This window comes from Lindgomyces ingoldianus, assembly GCF_010093535.1.
Source record: "Lindgomyces ingoldianus strain ATCC 200398 unplaced genomic scaffold BDR25scaffold_9, whole genome shotgun sequence".
In the NCBI taxonomy this organism is placed as follows: domain Eukaryota; kingdom Fungi; phylum Ascomycota; class Dothideomycetes; order Pleosporales; family Lindgomycetaceae; genus Lindgomyces; species Lindgomyces ingoldianus.
In genome coordinates, this window is record NW_022985170.1 from 942,976 (window position 1) to 969,298 (window position 26,323).

At 50.0% G+C, this 26,323-nt stretch overlaps 7 protein-coding genes across 7 annotated transcripts; 4 read left to right on the plus strand and 3 right to left on the minus strand.

Annotated features, from left to right (window-relative positions):
• Nucleotides 1-2,491: 2,491 nt before the first annotated feature.
• BDR25DRAFT_323924 (DUF676-domain-containing protein) lies at nt 2,492-6,055 on the plus strand (the record flags this gene model as incomplete). The annotated part of the gene is made up of 2 exons (XM_033692130.1): nt 2,492-2,673; nt 2,734-6,055. The coding sequence occupies 2 exons, from the start codon at nt 2,492-2,494 to the stop codon at nt 6,053-6,055; spliced, it is 3,504 nt and encodes a 1,167-aa protein (XP_033550200.1).
• A 275-nt stretch (nt 6,056-6,330) lies between these two features.
• Nucleotides 6,331-8,920, plus strand: BDR25DRAFT_131332 (uncharacterized protein). Its single transcript, XM_033683849.1, has 2 exons — nt 6,331-8,293; nt 8,343-8,920. The coding sequence occupies exons 1-2, from the start codon at nt 6,605-6,607 to the stop codon at nt 8,808-8,810; spliced, it is 2,157 nt and encodes a 718-aa protein (XP_033550201.1). The 5' UTR covers nt 6,331-6,604; the 3' UTR covers nt 8,811-8,920.
• Nucleotides 8,921-9,963: 1,043 nt separating this feature from the next.
• BDR25DRAFT_323911 (uncharacterized protein) lies at nt 9,964-10,960 on the minus strand (the record flags this gene model as incomplete). The annotated part of the gene is made up of 2 exons (XM_033692128.1): nt 9,964-10,869; nt 10,928-10,960. The coding sequence occupies 2 exons, from the start codon at nt 10,958-10,960 to the stop codon at nt 9,964-9,966; spliced, it is 939 nt and encodes a 312-aa protein (XP_033550202.1).
• Nucleotides 10,961-14,558: 3,598 nt separating this feature from the next.
• BDR25DRAFT_387544 (MFS general substrate transporter) lies at nt 14,559-16,738 on the minus strand. Its single transcript, XM_033698064.1, has 5 exons — nt 16,273-16,738; nt 16,132-16,237; nt 15,242-16,034; nt 15,008-15,205; nt 14,559-14,942 (listed from the first exon to the last, which is right to left on the minus strand). Exons 1-5 carry the CDS (start codon nt 16,499-16,501, stop codon nt 14,694-14,696), a joined length of 1,575 nt encoding a protein of 524 aa, XP_033550203.1. The 5' UTR covers nt 16,502-16,738; the 3' UTR covers nt 14,559-14,693.
• A 238-nt stretch (nt 16,739-16,976) lies between these two features.
• On the minus strand, nt 16,977-18,842 carry BDR25DRAFT_312447 (uncharacterized protein; the record flags this gene model as incomplete). The annotated part of the gene is made up of 2 exons (XM_033691296.1): nt 16,977-18,462; nt 18,793-18,842. The coding sequence occupies 2 exons, from the start codon at nt 18,840-18,842 to the stop codon at nt 16,977-16,979; spliced, it is 1,536 nt and encodes a 511-aa protein (XP_033550204.1).
• Nucleotides 18,843-20,959: 2,117 nt separating this feature from the next.
• BDR25DRAFT_282856 (uncharacterized protein) lies at nt 20,960-21,910 on the plus strand. Its single transcript, XM_033687995.1, has 3 exons — nt 20,960-21,241; nt 21,320-21,388; nt 21,447-21,910. Exons 1-3 carry the CDS (start codon nt 21,154-21,156, stop codon nt 21,518-21,520), a joined length of 231 nt encoding a protein of 76 aa, XP_033550205.1. The 5' UTR covers nt 20,960-21,153; the 3' UTR covers nt 21,521-21,910.
• Nucleotides 21,911-22,023: 113 nt separating this feature from the next.
• On the plus strand, nt 22,024-26,073 carry BDR25DRAFT_282861 (Adaptor protein complex AP-2 alpha subunit). The gene is made up of 8 exons (XM_033687996.1): nt 22,024-22,408; nt 22,462-22,549; nt 22,607-22,620; nt 22,676-22,719; nt 22,769-23,058; nt 23,108-23,442; nt 23,495-25,431; nt 25,491-26,073. The coding sequence occupies exons 1-8, from the start codon at nt 22,339-22,341 to the stop codon at nt 25,590-25,592; spliced, it is 2,880 nt and encodes a 959-aa protein (XP_033550206.1). The 5' UTR covers nt 22,024-22,338; the 3' UTR covers nt 25,593-26,073.
• The last annotated feature ends 250 nt before the right edge of the window (nt 26,074-26,323 follow it).

The following is a 26,323-nucleotide window of genomic DNA, read 5'->3' on the forward strand; positions in this document are numbered from 1 at the left end:
CAAATATCCGGATGAGTTATCTCGGTCGACGACCTATTTTCTCCAAGACCCTATGCATCTAATGAATACTTGATCACCTCGGTGACACACCTTGAACCTAGACCGAAACGATTTGTTACTTAGCGTCGAAGAACGACAGAAGAAAATAAACTTTCAAAGCATGGGCAAGCGGAGATATGCAAGAGATATTATTCGAAACCTGGGTTTACAAAGGCATACGCTCAGGTCCCTGAATGATCCCACCGGCTACCAAAGAGGGTTTCCCAGTAGCTGCACAGCTGCAACACCTCTTTACTTCATATTGCAAGCTCGCAACCCTATAGAGGGCTTACGCACCTACTCCATAGCCGATCGTAGCGTGAATGTGCTCGATATTTTGGAGGACCGGTGTCACTACCCGTCGTGACCTAGGATACCAGATCCACTCCAATAACGTGGTCACGAGAAAAACCAACCGAACGGAGGAGTTGTATCACCTAGTGATGCTAGAAGTCGGAAGCAGCATTGGAAACTGGTAGATCTACCCCCTTACTTTGTCGTGCTCTCTTATCGTGTAACCCTCTTTTCATCTCCCAACTTATGCCATTCATTTTGTAATTAGACATGATACTAGGTAAGATCTCATTCGGATGCATTTTGTTGATCTCTAATTCTAGTCTCAACACCCTCTCTTCCTAGTATTACTTGATTTTCATGCCGTCTCTATGCCGGATAGTGTTGGTGATAGCGCGGACCTCCCTCAACGGAGTCGCATTACATAAGGTTTGCGGGGGAATGAAGCCATAATTATAGGGCAGTGGAATTGCGAAGATCTAAAGCGTAAGTCAACTTAGATATACGAAGGTGAAAGTCAAATTCGCTCGGAATGCTTCACGGCATTGTTGAGGGCTGAACGACGGCTAAGTCCGCTCACTGCACTTTCCGAATTCGCCAAACCATGCTAAAGCCACTTTGCGATACGCTATTCTCACCTTAAAAATGGCCATTAGGTCTCTCGCAAGATTTCCCTGCTGCAGCTCAGCGCTACAAGCAACGAGGCAGAAACGACGCGCGCAGCCTTCTTCAATAATGAGCAGATCAGGCGTGCTTTTCGTACATGATGGATATACTAGAACTATGGGTGCTCGGTCAGTTTTTCACCTCAGATATGTCTCAGAAGAACCACTGCTCATTATCGCAACCTGATAGGTCCCGCTCTCGGGCAAGAGGAGATATCCTACTCTATATCAGAACGACTCCTGGTTTACCACTCGGAATTCTTGGGCGTCTCTGGACCAGGTGGCTCCAAAGAGTCTTCCGAGAAGCGGGTATCTTTGCCACTCAGCAAGATCAAGCCTCAGCTTTCGGCTCTTTCGTAGAATAAGTATACACGGGGCTTTACGGATGCTTGAGAGATCCGGAATCCTTTCAAACGATCGATCCAAGCCTGGGTACGGGCTGGTCAGCTTATGGCTCACCGTATCAAATTACCCGATGGAGAAGGTGTACGTCTACCACTACAACTTCAGATGCCCTAACCCTCGGATCTCACCTGTGGTCTTCCGGTATGTCCCAGAATATACCGCCGAAAACTTGAAACTCGCCTCACTGTGAGAGCATCTGATCATCCAGTTCTGGAGGGAGCGGGATATCATTGACTTGAGCAGCCTGAAATAGGGTGAATGGGAAAGCTTGCTCAAAGACTATCTCGGATTCGCATAAATGATGTTGATGGACATCTCAAAACAATAAAATTCGATGTATAATGGTAAAAGATCTCGACTCCTACGAAGAGAACGCTCAGTTGCAGGCAATATTCATGCTCCACCGTTTTGTAGCCTGAAAGTCATCCTGGCTGGGCAGGGTGCTAGAAGAAACGAGGTGGAGATGGAGGAATCATTTCCACGGTGGCGAGTTCACTTCATGTAAGGAACCCCCGATGGACATGAAGATTGCAGCGGATCTTTTTAGATTCTGGGTAAGCGCTTTTCGGTGCTCCATCTTGAGACTCCACTTCACCCCACCATGAGTGTTGGGTTAGAAATCGGAGATCGGAGACCGGGTCGGGGGTTGGCCGACATCACACGTGCAGGTTATGTCAGCGGCGCTTTCCGCGATGCAGCCTTCGCCCGAGTGAATACGCTCTGAAGGCAATGTCTATTTTACGTGTCTCTCACTAGAGTCCGAGGAGAATCTATATTAAACGCCAATCCCCGCACGAATGGGTCGACTGTGACCATTCATCAGTCTGGAGTCTCCGCGCTGAGGTCTCACGAGGCTTGTGCCACCTTGACAGGGAGCAGGGGAAGCCACGCGAGCGATGACGCTGGTTGTGCATTTCCATCTCGACTTCGCAGCATGACCGGCCTATGGACATTCTTATAGCAATCGCCTTCCGCATCCCTACGCGACCTCAAAACAAATAATCGGATGAGCCTTGATATCATGCGCCACAGCGAGGCCCGACCCTGCGGACTGCCACCCACTACCGAAGCCCGCTAGCTCCGAACGAATGCTTCTCACACCTCGAACATATTCGCTCGCCCAAATCCCGGACGACGGCTCGCACAAACCCCAACCTTCGTATTTCCTGCTCACGCCTTCGCGAAAGGAGCTGCTTGTGGAGGAACGGCGAGCGCGGAGAATGCTCTTGCTCCACCAGACGGGGAGCGTGAAGGTGGGCGAAGTCGTACGGTGAGCAGGCTATGACGCCTCGTGAGATATTTCATGTCATGTCCATACTAACGCACCCAGATATACACTCACTTATACGCCATCGGAAGACCGGATCCTACCGCCACCTGCCTTCCTACACGTTAAAGTCAAGAACTCCTCTGCAATCCCGCTGCGAGCCGCATACCTCCACGGACCCTACACGATACATGTCGCCGCATACCCTTCTACCTTCAATCCGAATAAAAAAGTTGAGGCTCCGAAGAGAGATGGCGTCCCGGAGTTTGAACCAAATCTAAAGGCTGGAGGCTCCTGGATCGCCAGGCTGACAGTTCCGGAGCACATCAGAGACGCTGGAGACCAGCGGGAATTCAGCAACACATCAGGCGACAAACCCAAGAGCGCGACGTGGATAATCGAAATTGCCTCTCAAATCATCTTCTCACAGTCCGCTTCTGTAAACTATGAGCTACTCGTTGCTCGAGACGAAAGATCACTAGACTTGGGATTCACGGCCATCACCGGAAACACTCACGGAGCGCCGGGACAGGTCCAAGATCATCAGCAAGGAAAGCGCTCGCATACTGTTCATCATCAAGCGCAGCCGAAAGGCGTATATTCAAAGGCTGTCAAACTAGTAGTGGATGACACTGCTAGTCTTTGGAATAAGCCGGAGCTGCCGGAGTGGGAACGTGATCCTACTTCTCGACGAAAATCGCGGGATAGCCATCAAGATAGACCCTCGGTGGAACGAAAGCAGAAAAGGATTCATTTAGTTATATTGACACATGGGTTACACAGTAACCTTGGAGCGGATATGTTGTATCTGAAAGAGAGCATCGATGCCACAGCAAAACAAGCACGAGAAGATAGGACGAGGCGGCGGCGCGGCGGAAATCTGTCAAAAGCTACAGGTGATGACCTGACTGATACTTCTACCGCTCCCCTATCAGGGGGTCAAGATCGCATTCCCTCAGAGGACGATGACGATGATGATGAGGAAGTTGTCGTTCGAGGCTTCGAGGGCAATGTAATACGCACTGAGCGCGGGATCCAATATCTTGGAAAGCGACTTGCCAAGTACGTCCTTGAGCTGACATACCCTGACCAGCCTTTTCTTCCGATTAAGAAGACTGTGAGTCAGAAGTTCTCAAACACCTTCGCGGCAACCAAGGACAGGCTAGATGAAGGTACCCCGGCTCATTCTGGAAGTACCATCCATGAGCACCACCACCACCACGAGCCCAGGCGAGCATATACGTATACAAGTATAAGTTTCATTGGTCATTCTCTCGGCGGTCTGGTCCAGACCTATGCTATTGCGTATATCCACAAACATTCGCCCAGGTTCTTTGAGAACATAAAACCTATCAACTTTGTTACCCTGGCATCCCCGTATCTCGGTCTAAGCAACGAGAATCCTATGTATGTTAAGTTCGCTCTGGACTTCGGGCTCGTTGGAAGAACGGGGCAGGACCTAGGTCTGACCTGGAGAGCTCCGACGCTGGCAAAAAGTGGCTGGACAGCAATGGTCAGTGGGCTTGGCGCCCAAAACCAGAAGGAGCACAGGCAAGACGATCCCGGAGCGAAACCTCTTCTGCGGATTCTGCCAACAGGCCCTGCACATGTGGTCCTCCGAATGTTCCGGAATAGAACAGTGTATTCCAATGTAGTGAATGATGGGATTGTACCATTACGCACCAGCTGCTTATTATTCCTTGACTGGCGGGGACTTGGCAAGGTCGACAAAGCTAGACGGGAGAACGGCTTGATAGGTACTGTTGCCGCTTGGGGCTTTGGTCAACTAACCGGCCAGAACACGTCCCCGAACCCATCTAAGGTCACCTTTTCGGAGAACGAGAATGACGGTGTTGATTCCCCAGCATTCAGTGGAGACGACACTGCGGTTCCTCAGCCCGGAGCAGATGTCATCAACCAAGATGATGAGGCACAGGCAGCTGTAGAGCCCAGCTCCGACCAATTTCTTGATGCACGCAAACACAATCCTGGTGGACGTCCTCTCAGCCCAAATTCCAACTCGAGCCAATCGACGAATACCCTTTCAACCCTTTGGAACTATATTCGGCCCTCAGGCAAGCATACGTCCAGGGACAAGAAGATGTTCAGAAGGAGTCAAACTATCCAGATCGAACAAGAAGAATGCAGTGGTACTTCAACTTCCGAAGCGGCTCCAACCCAAAATTCCGAACAGCCAAGAAAGAGGCCCCCTGCAACCCGTGGCGACTCACTCCTCAATGATCCGATCAGTCTTTCTGCCCCGCCGAAAACTACAATTTTTGAGTCTGCGGGTGATCTCCTTAGTCCTCCAGTTCCTCCAAGCAACTGGATAATTGATCCATCAACTCGAGCACGCACCATTTTCCATGACCGCGTGTACCACCCCGAGGACATTCCCCCTCCGCCAGCTAAGCGCCCCGTCCGTTATGTTCGGTCATTCTCGAGCGAGAGCAGCACAGCATCCCAAGCCACCGAGCAAAGTGGAGAGGAGGGAGGCATGCGGGTGGAAGAAAAGATTGCCCGTGCGTATCACCATGACCTTTCTTGGAGAAAGGTTCTGGTGCGCCTTGAGCCAGATGCTCACAACAACATTATCGTACGACGCATGTTTGCCAACGCTTATGGATGGCCGGTAGTGAAGCACCTATGCGATACCCATTTCGCAGATACATACACGGCTACCACGAGGGACGAGCTTGAACCTGCCATTGATCGCGCAAGGGGTATCGAACAACCGGTTCAAGAGAATGGAGAACAAGTAAAGGGGCAGACAGATCCACAGCCACCTCTCGAACGTACCCAGAGTGAGATGAGGGAAGTCGCCGATGAATTGTTACCGCTCAAAGGTCATGAGCATCACCGCAGGCTACACACTGCAGACTCGGCAAAGAGCAAAGATTCTACAATCTGGGATGACTCATATTTTGATGGCACCTCGGATGACGACGCTGACGAGCAGGACGACCGCAATGCCATCCAAAAGTTTCTCCAGCTGCCGCCTCCAAGGAGTAAGCCTACTTCGTCCACCACGCCAAAGACTCCTGATTCCACTGGTACAAGTGAGGCGGAGATCGCCGAGTTTCTCTCATATTCTCCTGCGCCACTAGATGTCCACCGAGGCCTAGGTGCTTCGCCAGGAAGATCGTCCCTTGCTCGTGAACCCGACTCTCTTGAGTCCATGGGCGGAATACTTAGCAAAGCACGACAAGCATCCAGTCCCCCACAGACGTCGACAGGCACAATCAGTGACATTGAACTCAGGAGGTCTCTAGAACTAAATTCTCCCTCCAGCCCTCAGGAAGGTCGGGGAAGAAGCGGCAGCGGAGGCTTAACGGAGCAGGTGGCACGTTTGAGCCTTTCCAAGGATCGCAAGAAGAGTAATTGAAGGATGTTTGCGAGCCTTTTGTTTGCTAGCCAAAATGCCGAGGGCGCACTAGTGATGTGGAAAGCGAGTGAAGTTCAATATCCTATAGGTGAATTTGGGGTGTTCGTGGTCAGTAGAGGTTGCACTTTCCCGGAATACCCCCAGAGCGCTCGGGTTTGTATACCTTTACATTTACTTAGCCCTTTTTAATCATCGTAATTTCATATTTGTGCGGGCTGCACAGTTGCACTTGCGTGGGCTGCTCCTGCTACACTCGTCTTCGAAATTCCCTCTGCTTAAGGTCCTCGCTGTTCCCCACGCTCGCTGCCCACTGCAACTCCCCAGCCATTTTTGACACTCATTTTGGCCGGTTGAGGCTTTACCATTCTGTCATTGTGTATCGGTTTATCGCGGTATCGACTTGGTTGCTTTCACTGTTGCCACGGCCACCGCCCTTGACCTGTATCAAGCTCCAAACTTCACCACCATCACGTCGCGTCCTGCCCCCAGCGTCGTCCCCTCTTCTTTCACATTCCTGATTGCCTTGCCCTATTCGTTCTCGCCGTCGCTATGCCTCCCCACGCAGCCATGGCCGACCGCGAGAGTCCTCCTGCCACGCCGCGCCGCCGCAACTCGCACTCAAGGCCCGCCACGGCTTGGGTTGGTGGACAGCGTCGCCGCTTGGTTCGTCGGTCGGGCCTTCCCCGCAGCAGGACCACGCCTGCCTTCACTGGTCTGTCTGCTGGTCCAGCTTCTCCGGCTGTCGTTTCCGCCCTCATCGACAGCCTCGATAACCTAGCCTCGGCATCTACGCCTGCCCATGCCGCCAGCCCCACACCAACGCTCAGCACGCTGTCGCTCGCAGAATCCCCAGCCTCGAGCCAGAAGAAGAAGAAGACCACATGGTTCGGAGGCAAAGAGCGTGCCGCGGGTTCCTCGGATCCTCTGCCGCCTTCACCGCTTCCCGAAACCTCAGTCTATAACATCAGTAAGAAGGCTGGCCTCATACTGGGTTTAGATGTTGATGTTGACGACTGTGGTGAAGATCAGGGCACTCAAGGCCACGGCACTGGGTCTGGTATTGGAACCGAACATGGCAACCCGGAGTACCACACTATGATGAAAGACTTGAATGCCGAAGATATTGCTCACGAGCTAGAGAAAAAGACCGACGATGCTACCAGGCAGACGAGGTTCAAGGAAGAGGGTCTGTCTCCCAATGACCAGCCCGCCCAGACTGTCGCTGCCAGTGCCACCCCGAGGGGCCTGAAGCTGCTAAACTTGAAGGCCGGAAACTCGAAGGCGGCGAAGCTGCTGGGTCTTGTGTCTTCACTCTCTCGCTCCAAGAGCACCGAGCAGCTTACAGGCTCCCCGCATCCACCAAGCCCCAGTAGACAAGACGTTGACATGGATCACAACAGTGACGCAGGCCACGCTACGACACCTCCGAGGCCAATCCCAGGCGCCAGGAACAGCGGCCGCCGAAAGGGCAAAAAGAAAGGTCCGAAGGAGCTCCACATGATGCCGCCCATAAAAGAAGCTAGCGACGACGGCATCGTGTCTCAAGAGGAAGAAGGCCCTATTGCACAGCCGTTGATGGCCGCGAATCCCCTACTCGCCCCGGATATCGATGAAGACGATGAGGAGGAGCCTTCATCGGAGGACCAATCCGACGATGTTTTCGAGGATGTCGATGACGGTCAGGCAGAAGAGGTATTCCCTCTCTCCCTTGAGGGCAAGAGCCCGTTCAATCGACGACTCACCAAGTACCAGAAGAGTGGACGTCGAGCGCCCGAGATGGTTCAAGTCAAAAGCCCCCTCCAGGACCTTGAGCGTATGCTTCTTGATAACACAGAGAGGAAAATGAGGATGGATACTAACGCGGCTCGACTTCACGGAGAGCATGCTAAGCTGAAGAATGATTTGAAGGCGATCAAGCGGCGTAGCACCACTAGCACCACTGCGGATGATGTATACAATGTGGGGATGTATCAGTATGCTAACGATCGTGGCGTTCCAGATGACGACGTAGATTCTTACGACATTAGCATCGCCAACAGCATCGACGTCGACGAGAAACCAACTATTCAAATTGCTCGGATAGCCACGTTCACTCGGATTGTCCCGGGAATGGTCAAGCTTGTTAGTATTCCAGCAATGAAGACCAACTGCAGCATGCTTCAAGCCACCCAGTCAATTCTGCCAAAACGAGAACGCATGAAATTTGAGATGGTGAATGATAATATTGGGGTATTTCTTGTTAAGTACCCGCCTTCCTGAACCGTGACACCTGACTAACCTTTCCCAGTCTGATCATATCTCCCACAACCGAAATGTCTCCACCTCTCAGCCAGATCTCATCGAGAAGAAGGACAAGTTTCCGAAGGAAGGATATCGCAAACCGACTGAGGATTGGGTCAACGAGTACCGCACTATCGATCTGCGCCCTCTATCAATGCGCATTGATCCCGCAGTTCTCGCGGACCAGAACCTCGATCGGCCTCCAACTCCCCCGCCAAAGGATATATCGAAGAATCCGCTAGGTATCCAAAATAATCAAAAGCACTACTGCATCGTAAGCGGCCATGTCTTCATGCAAATCAAACTTTGGCATGCCAGAGGTGGGGTCGCTGCTATCAAATGCGAACAATGCAAAGTTAAGGAGGTGGCTTTGGTTTGCGAAGTTCGGGTTTGTGGTCTTGGGCTTTGCTACAACTGCGCCATCGCGATGCAGGCGGAGTGGGAGGGCAGGGCTGTGGCTAGTTGGGAGGAGTGATCCTTTGGTCAGGCCGCCACAAATCAGGGAAGTGCTAAATGGCCGTAATGTATTTTGGAGGCGAAGATGCCGTGGATTGAACAGTCACATGATCTCCACTGTCAATGTAGCTACGAATGAAAATTCATAAATTTTCTAAACACTCACTTTTTCTGTTGCAGAATGCAAATGTGGGTTGTGAGTATAATAGCAGCGCTTCCAATGAGGCGTAGTGCTGTACGATTGGGCGGTTTTGAGGCCTGTACGGGCGAGGTTTTGTGTAAATTCGTACAGAAGTGGGGAGGAGAGGTAGGTGTGCGTATAGTAACTGTCACGGCTCACCTGGCCTGTATGGGAAGTACGATTTGATTGCACTACGCTGTACTGTAGTCAAAGCAGCTAAGAATATAAGGCTGATCGCCTTACCCTGCTCCTGTAAAAGCGTAAGATTCGTTCCATAAGCCCACACCCATGGCAGCGTACAATTGCCCCGCAACGTTGTCTTGTTCTTTACTTGTAGCTAAACCACAGTAAGGTCAACGCGGTTTTACGTCTACTAGCTATATAGCATTCAAGTTAAATGTAAACCTGCAATTAATTTTCAGCCACAGACAGTGTACTATCGCAGTATAAGCAGGAGGCGCAGTGTAGGGGATCTCAGCTTCAGTAGCCTACAAGGTTGCGTAAAACGGAGCAACAGAGGCATCTAATTAACAAAATAAGGCCTGTAAGGTAGTAAAGCCTTACATAGTTAACTCTGCAATAGAAAATAATTACAATAAGGCCTTTTTGAGACAACAAACTGTAGGTAAATAGATTAAAACACTAATACACAACAGATTTAAGGGCCCCAAACAATAGAAGAGTAATGCTATCTGTACTACTTACCGTACCTAAGGCGTTCATAAACGTACGCCCTGGACATGTGACTGTTACAGCTTACTTTGTATGGACCGGAGTACGTCTCGTTGGAGGCGCTGTATAATAGCGTGGTGGTATTTAGGGTTTTATAGCAGGATCTTTCATCCCTTTGCCTTACTCAGGGATTCTGTATGACATGTTGTATAATTGGGATTGAACTTATGATGTTTCAAGCGCCTCGTAGGTTAGTTTAGAGAATAGGATACGATTGAGTCTGCCTTGACTGGAAAATCCCACTGGTACTCCACTTTTCTCAACTATGGACTACCGCCACCAGATTCATTAGCGGAAGTAGATATATCGTACCAATCCACAAACACCACGCCTTCCAAATCCACTCGTTCGACTCCTCATCCCAGCGAAATGCACTCAGGCAAACCAACAACATCCCAAGCCCCACTGTCGGCGCAAACCACCGCACAGGCAAGTCCCAGAATGCCGGACACACGAAAGACCACAGAAGAACCCCCACGGCCAAGGAAATCCTCGCAGTCTTCTCGCCATACAATAACGGAACTGTTTCCCTCCCCCTCGCTGCATCACCCACCATATCCGGGAAATCCTGGGCATGTACGGTCGTAAAAACCGCTAGAGCTGTCAAGACTACCCACAAAAACGGACCCGATGAGGGACTGTATTCTACGGGCCCTGATGTTATCGCTGTCACACCTGCACTGAAACATCCCAGTCCACCAGCCGTTAACGCGTTTCTCCACCAGATGCTTTTGTTCGCGCCGTCGACGTCGTTGTACATCCAGACGAGCACGAATAAAGTGGCTGTTTCCCTGTAAGCATTCGCTGTGGCGCCGACAGCTATAGCTAATGGAATTAAGTGGATTAGCCAGTTTTGTGAGGTAGAGGCAGTGAGACGAGATGACGGGAGGGGGCGCCAGGGTTTGTTGCGCGAGTCTTCGAGGATCGAGAAGGGTAAGCGTTGGTTTGCGATATTTTCGACAAGCAGGGTCGTCCAGAGCCAGAGGATTGCTTTGAGAATGGAGGGGATGACGGAGATCGGTGGTGGAGTGGGTGTGGAAACCGTTTTGAAACCGCTGGTTAGGGCGCTAGAGAGGGCGAAGAGCATTTGTGGGATTATAACGGTTTTGATATCACTACGGGTAAAGAGAAAGAGAGTGTGAAGTTGGTAGAATATGGGGATGGACTAGCGTGGGGTTAGGATTGCATTAGGTGGTCGGGTACGACGTTACGGAGAGACACACCCAAGACCCTGACATCTTGAGTTTCGTCGCCATTGCGTATCTGAAAGTTGTTCTAAGCCCTTCAGGAGGAAATCGAAATGGAGGAGGGGGAGGGGTTATAATATAGCCCTGATAATAGCCAAATGATCTTCCGGGTGAATGATATCAGTTAGGTGACTGGCTTTCACCCTAACCGGTGGGGAGCTCTCTTGACCATCCCAGTAGTCAGAATGGGCAGACTTTATATCCACCAGCGGATAACAAGATCTGGTGCCCCCATCACGCATAGTCCGTGGCCCCTTCCCGCCAAAAAACCCCCCAATTCTTGTGTGGCAAAGACTGGGAGGCGCTCCAATTCCACTGTATTCTGGGTCCTCAACACACAATGCTCTGCATTGTATCGCACAAACTCAAGGATATATTCCCGGCGGTTGACGTTTTAAGAATGGTCTACGTTGTGATAGGCTAGGTTCTGTTGTGTCAAGAATGGAGGAAAACGAGCATGCAAGCCACGACACAGCTTGATGCCAATCACTGCCACTATGTGTGACCAATATTGTCCGGACAGGCCGTTATCTCAGGTGCTACACCAACTGGAAGGTTTGTAGCCTGCTCTGATAGCCTGCTAGATCGACTTGGAACTACCTTGGTAATGTGCTCAGGAACAGTGCCACCTGCTCGTGTTCCTTGGAAGAGGTCTTCCCTACTGATGGCTAATTTCGTGAGACCACCTATAGCACACTATTGCGGGCGAGACAAATAGATGTCATGTCCGTAGGCACTGAGCTTTCCCCACGCCGTCGGACTTCAGAATCCCATTTCGGACTGGACTTTTCTAAAGGCTCTAGTTACTTCCTTTACTGTGCTCTAGTTGCCACTAGGCAATGGTTTGCTCCAAACCTAGCTATCACGTCGTCACTCAGCTCACAGCTTGGATCGTCGTACACTAGCCATTACTGGCACTATACCTAATAACCTCGTCCATGAAGACAGGGTAGCGAAGGACCGCTCCGACCCGCTACCGCAACTCGAAACTCTAATCCACCACCCCATTGGACAGCATATGTGACCAACATGCAGCCGGACATTCCAAAGAACCCAGAAGTCCGAATCATTAGCCTTCTCTTGAGAAGGCTTGATATGCATACTACCCTAGACTACTCTAGCACGTACCAAATCCAACCCTTGAAATGCCTTCTGGGAAAAAAAGGATCATGGAAACCACGCAGAACAAGTTTTTGCGTCCAGTTTAGGCCGGAGCTAGTTTTCCATAGGGCAGAGTTGATCAGTTCATGCAGCCCTGCGGCACGGCAACACACCTCTGGCACATGGGTACGCAGAGTGCTTGACATCCCACGTGTGCATATTCTCCACTTCGACTTCCCGGTCAGTGCGATAAAGACTCAGAATCCTTGACTATAGGTCTAATTACTAAGTCTGCTATTACGCCATGTGGGACTAAAAATGTATGCGGTAATGGTCTGTGCTAGGTGGACTATATCGCGCTTTGCGCGCTTCGTCCCAATGAGAATTCACTCTGCGGTAATCTCGCCAGAATGCAAATGTTATGGCGGTAAATTCCCAAACTCCAAAAAGTTACCATCGATTGGGACGAAGGGGCCAGCTGCATATCCACCTTGTTGTCTTTCTTCGATACCAAGTTCTTTGATGACGGATGGCGCGGCAGAATAGTTTGTTTCGCCCACTAAGCTTAAGGTGTGGTGAGCGGGGTTCATGGTAGATTTTCACCTTTTGGAACACTCTATGGGCTGGGTATGGGATTGGTTTGTCAAGTCGGGACGGTGGGAGATGAATGGTTCGTAAGTCAACGTTCGTATCAATGTATATGCAGAAAAAAGATTGCAATGATGGGATACAATCCACGACTACCGCTTCCCCAGCTCAAGTTCTTAGTCGGGACACTGTAACTCTGGGTTTCCTTTCTTCTATTATGTCTCCTGCCTATAGGGCACACCCCAAGCTAGACGTTAAATCCCTTGTCCTACCCCACGCCCACAACTTAGAGATACTAGATATCTGACTTCTTGACCAAACATTAATCACCCAGAGACTTACCAACTGTGAAACCTTCGAACTTATATGGGTACATCCATTCTCATAGTTTTGGGCGACCTGAGAATGCCTTATTAATGTATATTCCTACAGGTGAAGGGAACAGTTATATGATCGACGGCGAGCACTTCTTGTCCTTGAATATTGACTTTCGCCATACACTCTCAAGGCCAGTCCCCAGGCACATGATATTCTGCTGCGTTAGTGTGCTATCCCAACCCCCTATTTAGAAGTCGTAGATCCATGGCCAGCCCAAACCCTCCAATTGTCAGAACACACCCTCAATCTAGCTTCTAAAATAGCGTTATCTACACCAGACTTCCTAAAGATGTATATTAATCCTCCTTTCAGCAATCTCCGTAATCTTCTAACAAACCTCCAGTGCCGAGGGCCCCACAGTCGAGATATTTCACTGCCTATCTCTCTTCTACATGCATCTATTTCCACAATCCACCGCTCTGGACGAACTAAAAGGGGCATATTCTTCAAGCACTAATATGCCCCGACTTTTCCTTCTCCCGCGTAGCAATACGAGCAATCCTTTCGCGGAAAGTTCAGAAGGTCACCCTCTCTACCAACGAATCCTCTACTTTCCAACCCCTCATCTCTCGTAGGATTACAGCCACGAATCCAGCCTCTAAGAAGGAGCGAGCATTTTGCCAAACCATTTCGCTATGAGAGGGTGAGTCTTGGGCGAGAGAATTTAATAACTTCCATTTAGAGACTATGCGGTGCAGACTCTGTTCGGGATATATACGCTGAAGACTGGGATAGCGAATACGGGAAAGGGGAAGAAAGAGAGGTGTAAGATTAATTGTGAGATTGTTGCCTATGTCTTTGAGACGCACATCCGTAATCTAATCTCAATCGGTATCTCCTTAGTCCGGTGGACTTCCACTAGAATTTCCCAACTTTGGAGTTGTGAATGATGCAGTGGAAAAGTAGGCTGGTTAGAATAAGGTTTGAGAAGAGTGCAAGGATTTAAGGAGCGAGTTGATTTTGGGTGGAGTGAGGAGGGCAAGGTTAAAGAGGTCGTGGAGACTATCTAGGTAACAAGAAGAAGCGGGCTGGGGGACCAAAAGTAGGAAACTAGAGTCAAAGCATCCAGCAAAGAGGACATCATGAGAAGGTATATACTACACCAAGCAAGCTTTAAACAACCGAAAGGAAGAAGTGCATGGAGGTACAAAGCGGCTTGACCCAGCGTTTTGAGTGGTATTCTTTGAGCTGGATTTAAATAGGAGACAATGGACGCTTTCCCAAATAGACCCAGGATTTCGTAGATGAATTATCCAGATCCGCATCCTGAGGATGCCTTGATCAACACATCTTCTCTGTCATTGCATTTATACTTGTGAGAAACTTATTCCACAGGCACTCAATACTTACAGATCCCATTTAGTCGATATATACTGAAAGCCCGAGGGGCCGCCTAATTAACCATGGGCCTGGCGTCCTAGCATACTATATAAACTGCATAGTTCCTCGGATCCTCAGTACGCAATACTTCGCTTCTTTCATAACTCGTGTTCCCTGAAAGGCTACATAAACCCTTCAAGTTTAACCCAAGTCACCGCATCTCGACAATAAGGTACAATACATGACTTCCCAATCATTCATCCATGCACCCAACAAGAGCTTCTGTCTCCGTCAAATCCAGCAGTCTCCCTCAAAACTCCCACATCAATTTCTCAACTCTAAGCTCCCCCACCCTCTACAGGTTCACTCTGAATCGCTCCCTGAACCACTCCCCACACTTATAAAACAACCATGGTACCGGACTCAGCGCCAACGCTATACCCCCTAACAGCAAATTTGCTTGACCAAATTTTATGTCACTATAGACTTTATAAGCGAACAGGGGAAGCAGCCCACCCAAGATTGAGCGAAGGACCGAGCTTGCGGCTGTGGCGGATGCAGCGTGGGTTTTGTATGCGTCGACAATATATGTGGATGAGAAGAGCTGGGCGATTGTTAGTTAGGCCTTCAAGATTTAGGGGAAACAAGGGAAATGGGGGAAGCGCTTACAATCGCCGACATGGACCCGAAACCAAAGATAGCAATTCCAAAAAGTGGAACCATGACACGTAGCCGTTCCTGTGCGCTCCATCCGTACAAAAAAAGTCCCGCAGGCACACAGGGCCAGATGAATACCATCAGAATCAACCTGTTTTCCGGCTTGATATCCCCTTTCGCGGCCCTCCTCTTTACTATAAAATCGCTAACCTAACCAACGAAAACCATTTCGAGTAAATTCCCAACAGCAGTGCCGAGATACGCAAGTCCAAACCTCTTCGTTGGCCAATGATACAGTAGCATAAATACTGACGGGAAGGTCGAATGAAGCAAATACATGTATCCGTATCCGACTGCTGTGAGAAGGCTCACTAGAAACACGTTCGGGCTCAAAAATAGCATTTTCAGCGGTCGCAGCATCGCTTTGGTGAAGAGTTTCCACCAGGGAAAATCGTTATCGAATTTCGAGTGTAGTTTCTGATTCCCGGTCGTGCATTTCAAGGGGCGCACTTTGCGTCTCAAGAGCACCTGTTCGTAGGTTTCGGAGAGGCAGAGGAAGGACAGTATAACGCAGACAGCGCCCATGATGCCAGTTGGTTTGAAGATCCAGCGCCACCCTACCGCAGCGTTGAGGTAACTTCCTACAATCGGACTCACAGCCGGGCCGAAATTATACCCCATGCCAATAATTGCCATGACGTCGCCGTGCCGCTCTGGACGTATCATGTCCGTGATAGTGGCTGGTGAGAGCGTGAAAACAACACTTCCGCCGCAGCCGGCAAAGAGGCGGAGAATGGCAAGGGTTTCGAGACTGTTGCTAGCAGCGCATGCGAGGGTGAAGGTAAAGAATATTAGCTTGCAGACGTGGTAGCATACGACTCGACCCGATAACTCGGAAAGGGGGCCAACGATGAGCGGCCCGAGGGCGTAACCAAGGGCGGAGACAGAGATCACAAAGCCCGCGAGATAGATGTCCATTTGGCGGAACTCGGGCATCATGTCGTATATTGCGGGTGCGAAGACTGAGGACACGAAAGGTCTATTTTCCCTGAGTTAGTTAGTCCTTCGAATAGCCAAGTATTCAGCTGTGGAAATGTGGCAGTGGAGAGGGAGAAAGAGCTTACGAAATAAATCACATGAAGAAGATAGCCACCAAATTTAGCAATTTTTTCCGCTTAGGCCAATTCAGTGGGTTCTGGGGGTCATCATCTCCTTCCCATGACACAGTATTCCCATCGTCGACTTTGTCGTTGAGGTCAATGTCCACGAAGGTCGACTCTGTGTTATAGGTGTCGAGACTTTCTCTGTGATAGAAGCCCGGGGCGCAGATTGTGCTTCTTTGTATAATCTTAGGACTTCCTTGCGTATCGCCGTGTTCTCGCTGTCAGTGCTTTTGATCGAGGTCTGAGTTTGTGCGGTATTGGGCCGAGAGCTGGAAGGGAGGTAGGAGAGGACGTGTTGAAGTTGGATGTTTGAGGGGTTGTCTGGATTCTCTTGTTTCAACATATTAACGTTAATAGGGATTGCGGAGGTCGAAGGTTGATTTGCCGAATGGAGAAATGGAATGAGATGTAGTTGTAAAACTACTAAAAGCAAGAGTTAAGAACATAGAAGCTTTACAGTCTAACCTCACATCAATAGAGGATGCCGTGATGTATTGCATAGTCTCGATGCGTCAACATCATAGACACATTAATAGATGCCTAGGTTGCTATATTCACCCTGCAGATGCAAACGCTTCTCAATTCCCCACGGCTTCGGCTTTGTACTAGGCTCCCGAACCGCATCGACTCGGAACTACAGGCATTCAAGGTATGCGGGAAAACGATGATATCGCAATTACCCCCTTTTGCTCATTAGTCATCTGCCCCCGACCTGTCCCACGTGAACTTCTCTTGTCAATTCTCTTCCCAACGCTGATATATGCATCGGTACATGCTTTGACTTGACAACAGCGAGGTTAATCACATAGCCTCACCGACTACCTTCCATTATCTACCTCTTGGTCTGTCTCCTGACTGTCATCGTTAAGCATCTTGTCAACCTCTACTGGATGCTTGTCTAATGCTTCATACCATTGAATGGTACTTCCAATCAAGAATGCCCAACTACCCCAGAAAGTGCTCAGGCACGCCTGGTATTGGGCCCAACTGGCTCTGTCATATCCAAAAGCAGGGCAAAGTGTGAATCCGATACCTCCTATCAGATTCCAGGCTCCTATCCACCAACCAAGCGTTTTGAAAGCAGGCTTGTACCAGTGCGACTGCGTCTCTAGCATGAATAATGTGCCGGATATAATGAAACCGGAGCCGCCGAGGACCTGAGGTGTCCAAAAGAATATGATGGTGATCACGCGGGACATACGGTCATATATTCCTGGAAGGGCGGTGAAGCCAGAGACCCAGAAAATAGTGGCCCCGCAAAGCTGGGAGAGGGAAGCCAGAAAGCCAAGATCGTGAATGTAGTGTGTACGAAGATCTTCCGTAGAGGGGAACCAGATCCAAGATTGCGAATGTGAACTACAAGTCGAGGCAGGAGGGGACGTTGATGGTGATGAAGGCGACGAAGATGTCTTATTAGGTGAGTTGCAACTTTTTCCGACAAGATTGCGTTTGTTCAAGTGATGGTGCGTGCAAGCAGACTTTGAAGGTCGCAGCCGAAAAGCCGAAGCGCCCTTTTCGGAATCATGGGAAAAGGCCCGCTCTACGGCCCAGCCGAAGCACCCGGTCCTATTCTCATTGACCGCCTCGACCATCAGTAGGAAAGAGCCGAATTCGAAGATGGTGGCTCCGATAAAGGCCGTAATGCCTCCGCCATACAACTCTTCACCCTTGAACTCAGTTTCCGGCCAAACTAATGGTAACCAGACGAAGAATGCATTAATAACCCAGACGACGCTTCCAAGTGTGAATATCGTTGCTACATCATATGAAATGTCCCAGACTGGAAACCAGGTGAACATGCGCCAGATTCCACGGGCGATTTCTCGCAGCGAGGCGGTAATGGGTGGAGCCAGATACTTAGCCTCAGCAGGGGAGACGGCTGAGTTGATGGCTAGGGCGTGTCTGCCTTTACGGTTGTTTCGAGAGGTCCATCTGAAAGAAATGGCGGATACTGGCTGTTGGTCTCGGTCTTGTCGATGGCGCTCAGCAGAGGTTTCTGCATGCCTTGAAAGGTTGGAAGTGGGCTGGAAAAGTGCACTCGTAGGGTTGAGGAAGGTTACAGGTCCCGTTACACGCTTGGTGTCGAGCTTGAGCGTCGGGAGGTACTTGAGAGGATGATGGGATGGATGGAACGCCTCATTTCTCTTCGCAGCACGATCGCCCGCCGAGTAAGTTGCGCTGCGACGAGGGGGGAGCGTGTGAGGAGTAGAGCCATCGGGCTGGTACGTCGAGCTTCGCTTTCTTCCCGTTGGGGGACGTGGAGAGTGTCCTTCTCTGATGTTTGGTGAAGGTGAGCGCTGCATTCTAATTAATTCATGGATCAAAAGTTGTGGTGAATGGCTAGGTAGAGCGCAAGAGGATCAATTGCTGGTAAATAGTCTGGATTTTCGCCTTCATCGAGATGGTGATGCCTCTCGCATATGCAAGCAGGGCCTGGCTGTGGAGAGACCGGACGTCACTCCAGGCGCATGCGGCATGCCAAGCCAATTTCTTGTAGTCAGACATCACCTGACCTTGCGTCGCGTTCGTACCAACAGAACTCTCGCCTCGCGTTTCACGCTTCACACATTCCACCTCTCACCACAGGCATCTATCATAAGACCGTTCCCTCGAGTGAAGAATGTAAAAGCATACCTGCTGCACCATCTGCGCCACGCAGCATTCATGTCAAACCCCATGGCCATGGCTTCCGTCTCACGTATCTCCCGACGGGCGCGATGCCTCTTGGGCGCTGTTATGCGGAACTCATGGAACGACCCGCGAAGGTGACTTGGCTATTTAATGCCGCTTTTGTATGCTCACGATTAGTAGAAGTTTATTTACTTCAACTAGCATCCATCAACCAAGGCCATATCAACCGCTTAGCTTTCTAGAGCTTCCTAAGGAGCTTCGAGACATGGTTTATCAATTCATAAATGATCAAAATATTCCGCCCAGGTATCTGGTGGTGTCCCTACCTGCTGGAGACGAATCTCTGTTAGCATCATCTACCTACAGTGACTGTCCAATCTACACATTCCTCCACAACTATGCAGACGTGCCGTCAGGTACACTCCGAGTGTGCCGAGTTCCTCTACTCTCCGATTCATTGTGAGTTTGCTGGCCCTGACTCATACACTATTCCCATCAGCCGCACACATGCACATCTTGTTACTAAGCTCATAGTCGAGATACCTCTAGCCCTACATTACTAAAATTCACCCAACAGCCCTTAGCGTCAGGCTCCCCATATAGGGAGTAGACTCCATAGCATTCTCGAGTACGAATGTGCTGCGCCTTGGATGGACCTAGGGCATAACTCCGAGATCATGAGATGGAAGGTCTTGAACGCGATAGCTCAATGGACGAAAGAATCACATCAAGGGGACTGAATTCTTAATTTACGGGATATTGTTCAATCATAAGGAGCCAATACCTCACCAATTCGAGCTTCAGCTCTCTGGTAGCCATGACATGGAGACACCAGTTCCCAAGGTTGTTCGAAACTTACGTCGGAAGGCTCCAACGAAGTACGGTTGTGGCAATATTCCTTTCAGTGACACCCGTTCTTTAGACACCCATGAGCCTTCTTCCTCCCTTTCAAACCAACTTTGGATTTTGTTGGTTTCTAAAGCCCTATCATGATCCAATGTTTGTACTAGCAATCATTCATCAGTGGTTGCTTGCAAACTGTGTGGCTATATCAATATGCACGGTCAGGTAGATAGACAAACCATCTTGTCCTTGACCATTTGTCGGTTTAGTAGATATTCAATTCCCCTGTAAGCATGCACAGGGCACGACGAGAACGGATGCAATGGAGGAGAATTTGGGGAGCCAATGGAGGAGAGTCTTGCAAGCATGGGCTAACCAGTGAAGACCTGCATAACCCAGGCACATTAGTGCCGGAGTGATAGGATATGTGTTCGTACCCGACTGCATCTTTTCCATTATTGGATTTCCTCGTCGATAAGCCTGCCGCTGATAACTGCGTCTCAGAGTTCGTGCGCTAGGTACTTGAGGTGACCTGTTCATAGCAATTGAGGTTGCATCCATGAATTTAGTTCAATCTTCAGGATGACTTTCGAATCTTCTGTGCGTCCGCTAACTGGGCCTTAGAAGCGTACTTGGCGAATCAGGAGTGAAGCCTCTCACCGTTTTCGAGGTATATCGAAATTGGCCTTCGAGCTATGCCAAAAGCGGAGGAGAGCGGCGTGCGTTCCTTCCAAAATAGGATCACGACGATTAAGGACCCAACACGGCAAAGTATCGAGAACGGAGAATGGAGAATCTCTGCATTAGAAATCTCGGGCGTCATATGTGTAGCATGCAATGGCGTAAACTTGGCTTAATTTCATTGCTTTGGGGTAGTCTTTCAGGTGTTTATGTGCAACGGAAAGTCATGCGTGTGTGACACCACCATGATTTTCCGGTGGAAGAATTGCGCAGTTTGGAACTTAGGTTGAATGTACTCCGTAAACTAGCTCTCATTTAGCTTCGCTTCCTAGAGTACATACTGCAAAGCACTCTCGTTCCTCGTATGTGTTGGTCTTCAGGTTCTCGATCATATCTAATATTATCTGATTCTGCGCGTATGGCTCACATCACGGACTACTGTACTTATCCGCAGCACAACATCCAGGGTCCAATCATCAGACGGGCAACACTTGCTACACCGCAAAATTATCGCAAGTGAAATAACCGCGTGGCAATAGTGACATTCCGAAACGTGCAGGACAAAGCAGGATGCCAAGCACCTGCCGATTTGAATTGACGGTGGTCTGATTGGTCACTTCCTCGAATCTGATGACCGCACCTAGGGCAACAACCCAGCTTGATAAAGGCAGCCGGCACTGGGCATATATATAAGGAGGGGTCTTGGGCTGGTACGACTTACTCTGCTTCATCCAACGAAACTTGAAAACCAACCGACCACTCTGAATCGCCCTTCAACCACAGAAGATTTCTACTTTATCTCCCGAACCACTCCCGAATCAAGCCATCTGCCTTATCAACATGACTTGCTGTGGACGCAATAACGGCGAGTGCGTGTGCGCGAAGGAGGCGACCTGTTCTTGCGGAAAGCAACCCGCTCTCCAGTGCAGTATGTCTGTCCATCCTCAACTGCCCCAAGCTTTCACCCTCACATTCTCTGCCGAATGAAGGCACTGACTATCCACAGCCTGCGAGAAAGCCGCTACGGAGAACAAGATCGCTGGCTCCACCTGTGCTTGTGGAAAGCGCCCAGAAAGTACGCACATTCCCACCTTCACTCCACATGTGTAGGTCCGCTAACATTGATATGGTAGCTGCTTGCACCTGCGGCAAGGCGTCGGCGTCGGCGTCCTCGGAACTCGAGACCGACTTCACAACCAAGAAATAAGTCGGCTCTACTAGGCCCCCCCCTCCGCTCATGAACAGGTTGACGATATGAGGGCCTGCGGGATTTCATGCAAGGTGTTCCGGCGTTTGTGCATGATGCTGATGCTGGAGAGGGAGACTCTGCGGCATCCAGATTGATTGGAAGCAGTGACCCATCATGGCCGATACCTGTGCGTGGATTATGACGGCGTCAGCCGTAGTGATAGCTTGTGTATATTAGCAGTTCAGACCCTGATCAGGCATACTTTGAGTCCATCCGAGTGCTTTAGTGAGGCCAGAATTTTTGGGGAGCCGACAATGATTGTCAGCGGCTCTGCTTTTGGGGACTCTGAATTGGAGATGCCCGTGCAATTCTAGGACACACACATATAGTGACACAGCAATACATGACGCGCGACAGTTGGTTTAGAGAGGTGTCCGGAGTTAAGCTGAGCTATTCCAAGCTTTCTCGACGCACTGACCGCCGCCACGCCAAGAAGCTGTCCAGCATGGACGACCATCCCACACCCATGCGCATCAACCAAACACTCTTTCTCTCCTCGAGCCGCAGTCTCTTTCATGACTGCTGCTTCACATATCCCTTCCACATTGACCACATTGCGTTCATGACTAACTCCCAGGTCCCTTCGTCTCCGACCCCCTTTCGCGATCCGTCCTCCCTCCACAACACCACCACCATTTCCTCTCCCACTTCCTCATAGCCTGTTCACTGGACCGCTTTAACCTCCGCCGTAAGCTCCTCAAGTCGTCGTTTTGTCGGGCTACCTCCCAGGCGGGAACCGCCCGCCCCCGAGCCTCTCCACATCGGTAACCTCGAAGATGGCGTCCGGAGCCGGAGGAGGTGGGCTCTTCAGCCGGAATAATTCTGGCAATGTCCCTACCATGAGAGGTACATATACAGGCCCTACTAGTATGGGTTTTATGCTGATGGCCGTCCTGCAGGGTTGGTCTCGTTCATTGCGGATCTCAGAAATGCCCGAGCGCGGGAGCTGGAGGAGAAACGGATAAACAAGGAATTAGCGAACATACGGTTGGTCCTCTTTGGCTCGCAGTACGGTTTGGAATACTGATGTGTAATTTTTTGTAGGCAAAAGTTTCGAGGTAATGCTCACGCACTGTTCTGCAACTCACTTTAGCCTGACCTGAAATACTCTAGATGGAAATCTCAACGGCTATCACAAAAAGAAATACGTCTGCAAGGTTAACCTTATCCAGTAAATTCCTCCTCTCCCCCTACTAACTCTTCCAGCTCTTGTACATATACATCTTGGGCTGGAACGTCGATTTCGGGCATCTTGAAGCCGTCAATCTAATCTCCGCCACCAAGTACTCCGAAAAACAAATCGGATATCTCGCTGTCACATTATTCCTGCACGAGCAGCATGAGCTGCTGCATCTTGTTGTCAATAGTATTAGGAAGGATTTGTTGGATCACAATGAGCTGAATAACTGTTTGGCGCTGCATGCGATTGCGAATGTGGGCGGGAAGGAGATGGGAGAGGCTTTGAGCTCGGATGTTCATCGGTTGCTCATCTCACCGTCAGTTCTCAATCTCCTAGGTCAGGAAGAGCTCGCTAATAGGAACCAGAGCCTCCAAAGCATTCGTGAAGAAGAAAGCTGCCCTCACACTGCTTCGCTTGTATAGGAAATACCCCAACATTGTACAGAACGAGTGGGCGGAGCGAATAATATCCCTCATGGACGATCAGGATATGGGCGTTGCGCTCTCCGTCAGCTCGCTGGTCATGGCCCTGGTTCAGGACAATCCGGAACAGTATAAAGGTAGTTACGTGAAAGCTGCGAACAGGCTGAAGAGGATCGTGGTAGATAACGAGTGCGCCGAGGGGTATTTTTACTACAAAGTGCCCTGCCCTTGGATACAGGTTAAACTATTGAGACTCCTTCAATACTATCCACCTCCTGGTAGGTGTATTCCATGCTTCCAGCTATCATGTTCTTAAACTAACACAAACAGAGGATACCCATATTCAAAAACTTCTGCGAGGCGCACTGCAAAAGATCATGGACTCTGCACTGGAGATGCCAAAGAATGTACAGCAGAACAACGCTCAAAACGCTGTTCTGTTTGAAGCCATAAATCTTGTCATCCACCTAGATACGGAACAGGACCTCATGGTTCAGATATCCACGCGGCTTGGCAAATTCATCGCTTCTCGAGAGACAAACGTTCGTTATCTAGGTTTAGAGGCTATGACGCATCTTGCAGCGCGATCGGAAACTCTCGACCCCATCAAGAAACACCAAAGTATTATCATTGGATCACTTCGGGATAGGGATATTAGTGTACGGAGACAAGGCCTCGATTTGCTGTACAGCATGTGCGATCCCACGAATGCCCAGGCCATCGTCAATGAACTCTTGAGATATCTCCAGTCCGCAGACTATGCGATAAGGGAAGAAATGGTACTAAAGATTGCGATTTTGACTGAAAAGTATGCCACCGACGTACAGTGGTATGTCGACATATCACTCCGATTGATCGCAATGGCCGGAGATCATGTCAGCGATGAAGTATGGCAGCGAGTCACACAAATCGTCACGAACAACGAGGAGCTCCAAGTCTACGCAGCCCAGAATATCCTACAGTACATCAAGGGGGACTGCCATGAGACGCTTGTCAAGATTGGGGCGTATCTACTCGGAGAATTTGGCCATTTAATTGCTGACACCACGGGATGTAGTCCCATTGAGCAATTTATGGCGCTGAACGGAAAGATGCGAGGTTGCTCCTCAAGTACTAGGGCGATATTGTTATCCTGCTTCATCAAGTTCGTCAACTTGTTCCCCGAGATCAAGCCCCAGTTGCTGCAAACCTTCCGCGCCTACAGTCATTCTCTTGATTCCGAATTACAGCAAAGAGCTTGCGAGTATCTTGCATTGGCCACACTACCAACTGACGACTTACTACGGACTGTGTGCGACGAAATGCCCCCTTTCCCCGAACGGACTTCAGCGTTATTATCACGATTACATCAGAAGCACGCCACGACCAGCGACAAGAGGACCTGGGTGGTTGGTGGAAGAGCTGCTAACGCGGATGCCAAGGAGTTCAATATGGGCCAGAACACTGGATTGAAACGAAGTTTCACTAACGCTGGTCCTACACGGAAGGACAGTACTCCCGCAAACGGAGCGAATGGTGTATCTGCGGTATCGAACGACCTGGCAGGACTGGACATGAATATCGACACCAACAAGGTGTTGAAAGCTCCTAATCTTGCCAGTGCGGCCCACTTGAGCCCAGACTGGGAGGTCGGGTACAATCGCCTGCTTCTTCGGCCAGAGGGTGTGCTATACGAGGACGCTCAGATCCAAATCGGCCTACGGACAGAATATCGCGGTCAACTCGGCTGCGTAATCTTCTATTTCACCAACAAGTCCTCATTCCCGATGGGCTCCTTCACAACAACCCTCGACAACCGGTCCGCAGAGGCTCTCAAAACCGACATCAAAGGTCTTCCAGATACGATGATCCCCCCCGACGGCCAAACCCACCAAACCATCATGTTCGAAGCCAAAAACATCTTCTCTGACCCACCCACCTTTCGCATCTCATACCTCGCCGGCGCACTCCAAGGGCTGACCCTTCAACTCCCTGTCGTCCTCCACAAATACATGGACGCGGCCGAGCTCTCGGCTGAGGATTTCTTCAAGCGGTGGAAGCAAATTGGTGGAGCGCCACGCGAGGCCCAATCCATCTTCGGTCTTGCTAGTAAGAACCGCACGATGAATATGGAATTTGTGAAGAAGGTAGTTAGGGGATTCAAGTGGGGGATTCTAGAGGGTGTGGATCCGAATGGAAAGAACATTGTTGGTGCCACCGTGTTGCATACAGGTGATGGGGGCAAGTTTGGGTGTTTGTTGAGGTTGGAGCCAAATTTCGATACCCGGGTAAGTTTTTCGGAGATTTTGAGGTACAAGGAGCGTATTTTGGGCTAACGTGTGCTTAGATGTATCGCATTACGATTCGTGCGACGGATGAGGCGGTGCCGCCAGTTTTGATCAAGATTATGGAGGAGAGGTTATCGCAGGGGGTTGAGGGGTTGAATTGAACGCACTCATACCTCCCTCTTTCTATCCCGGACAGGCACAAGCACAAAAAAAAGTGGCCAGCCTTGCTACCACTCAGTCATGCACATAGAGTATAGTCAAGTAAGCGCAGCTATAGCGGAGATTCTCGTGTACTTCTTTTAGGGACGAGGGATGGGACGGGATGTTGGAAGGGCCACCATCGTTTGTTGATGTGTGTGTGTGTGTGCAGCAGGTAATTTCGTTGGTAAAGCGATCTATGATATTTCTCGATTCCCTTCCGTTTTGTTGTCGTTTGCATTGGAGAGAGAAGCTGGAGCTGGAGTGGGGGCTGGAGCTAGAGCTGGATGGGCATACCCAGAAGCATTATTACAGAGCGCAGCCGGGGTTTGTAGTTTGTAGTTTCTGTTTGTCAGCCTGGGTGGATGAAGGGTGAGATATATATATGCATCTTCTTTTTCCGTGTGCTGTGAGAGGAAGCTGTATGTAGATATTAAAAGTGTGCTCGGAATGTCACCATACATAAGCTCGTGAATGTCGAGATCCCTACACGGTACAGCCTGCGGCTAGCAAGTGAGTCAAAGAGACAGACAGGTGGCTCAACGCGAATACTCCACGGAATCAAGTGACTCAATTCCTTTAGTGTCATCGCGAGGTCTTCCTTACTGTCTTCCAACCAATCAAATGGCAAGGCAGAGGTAATCGCTCTTGAAAAAGGGTGGTGCAAGTGATTGTGACTCCCCCAAAATGCGGG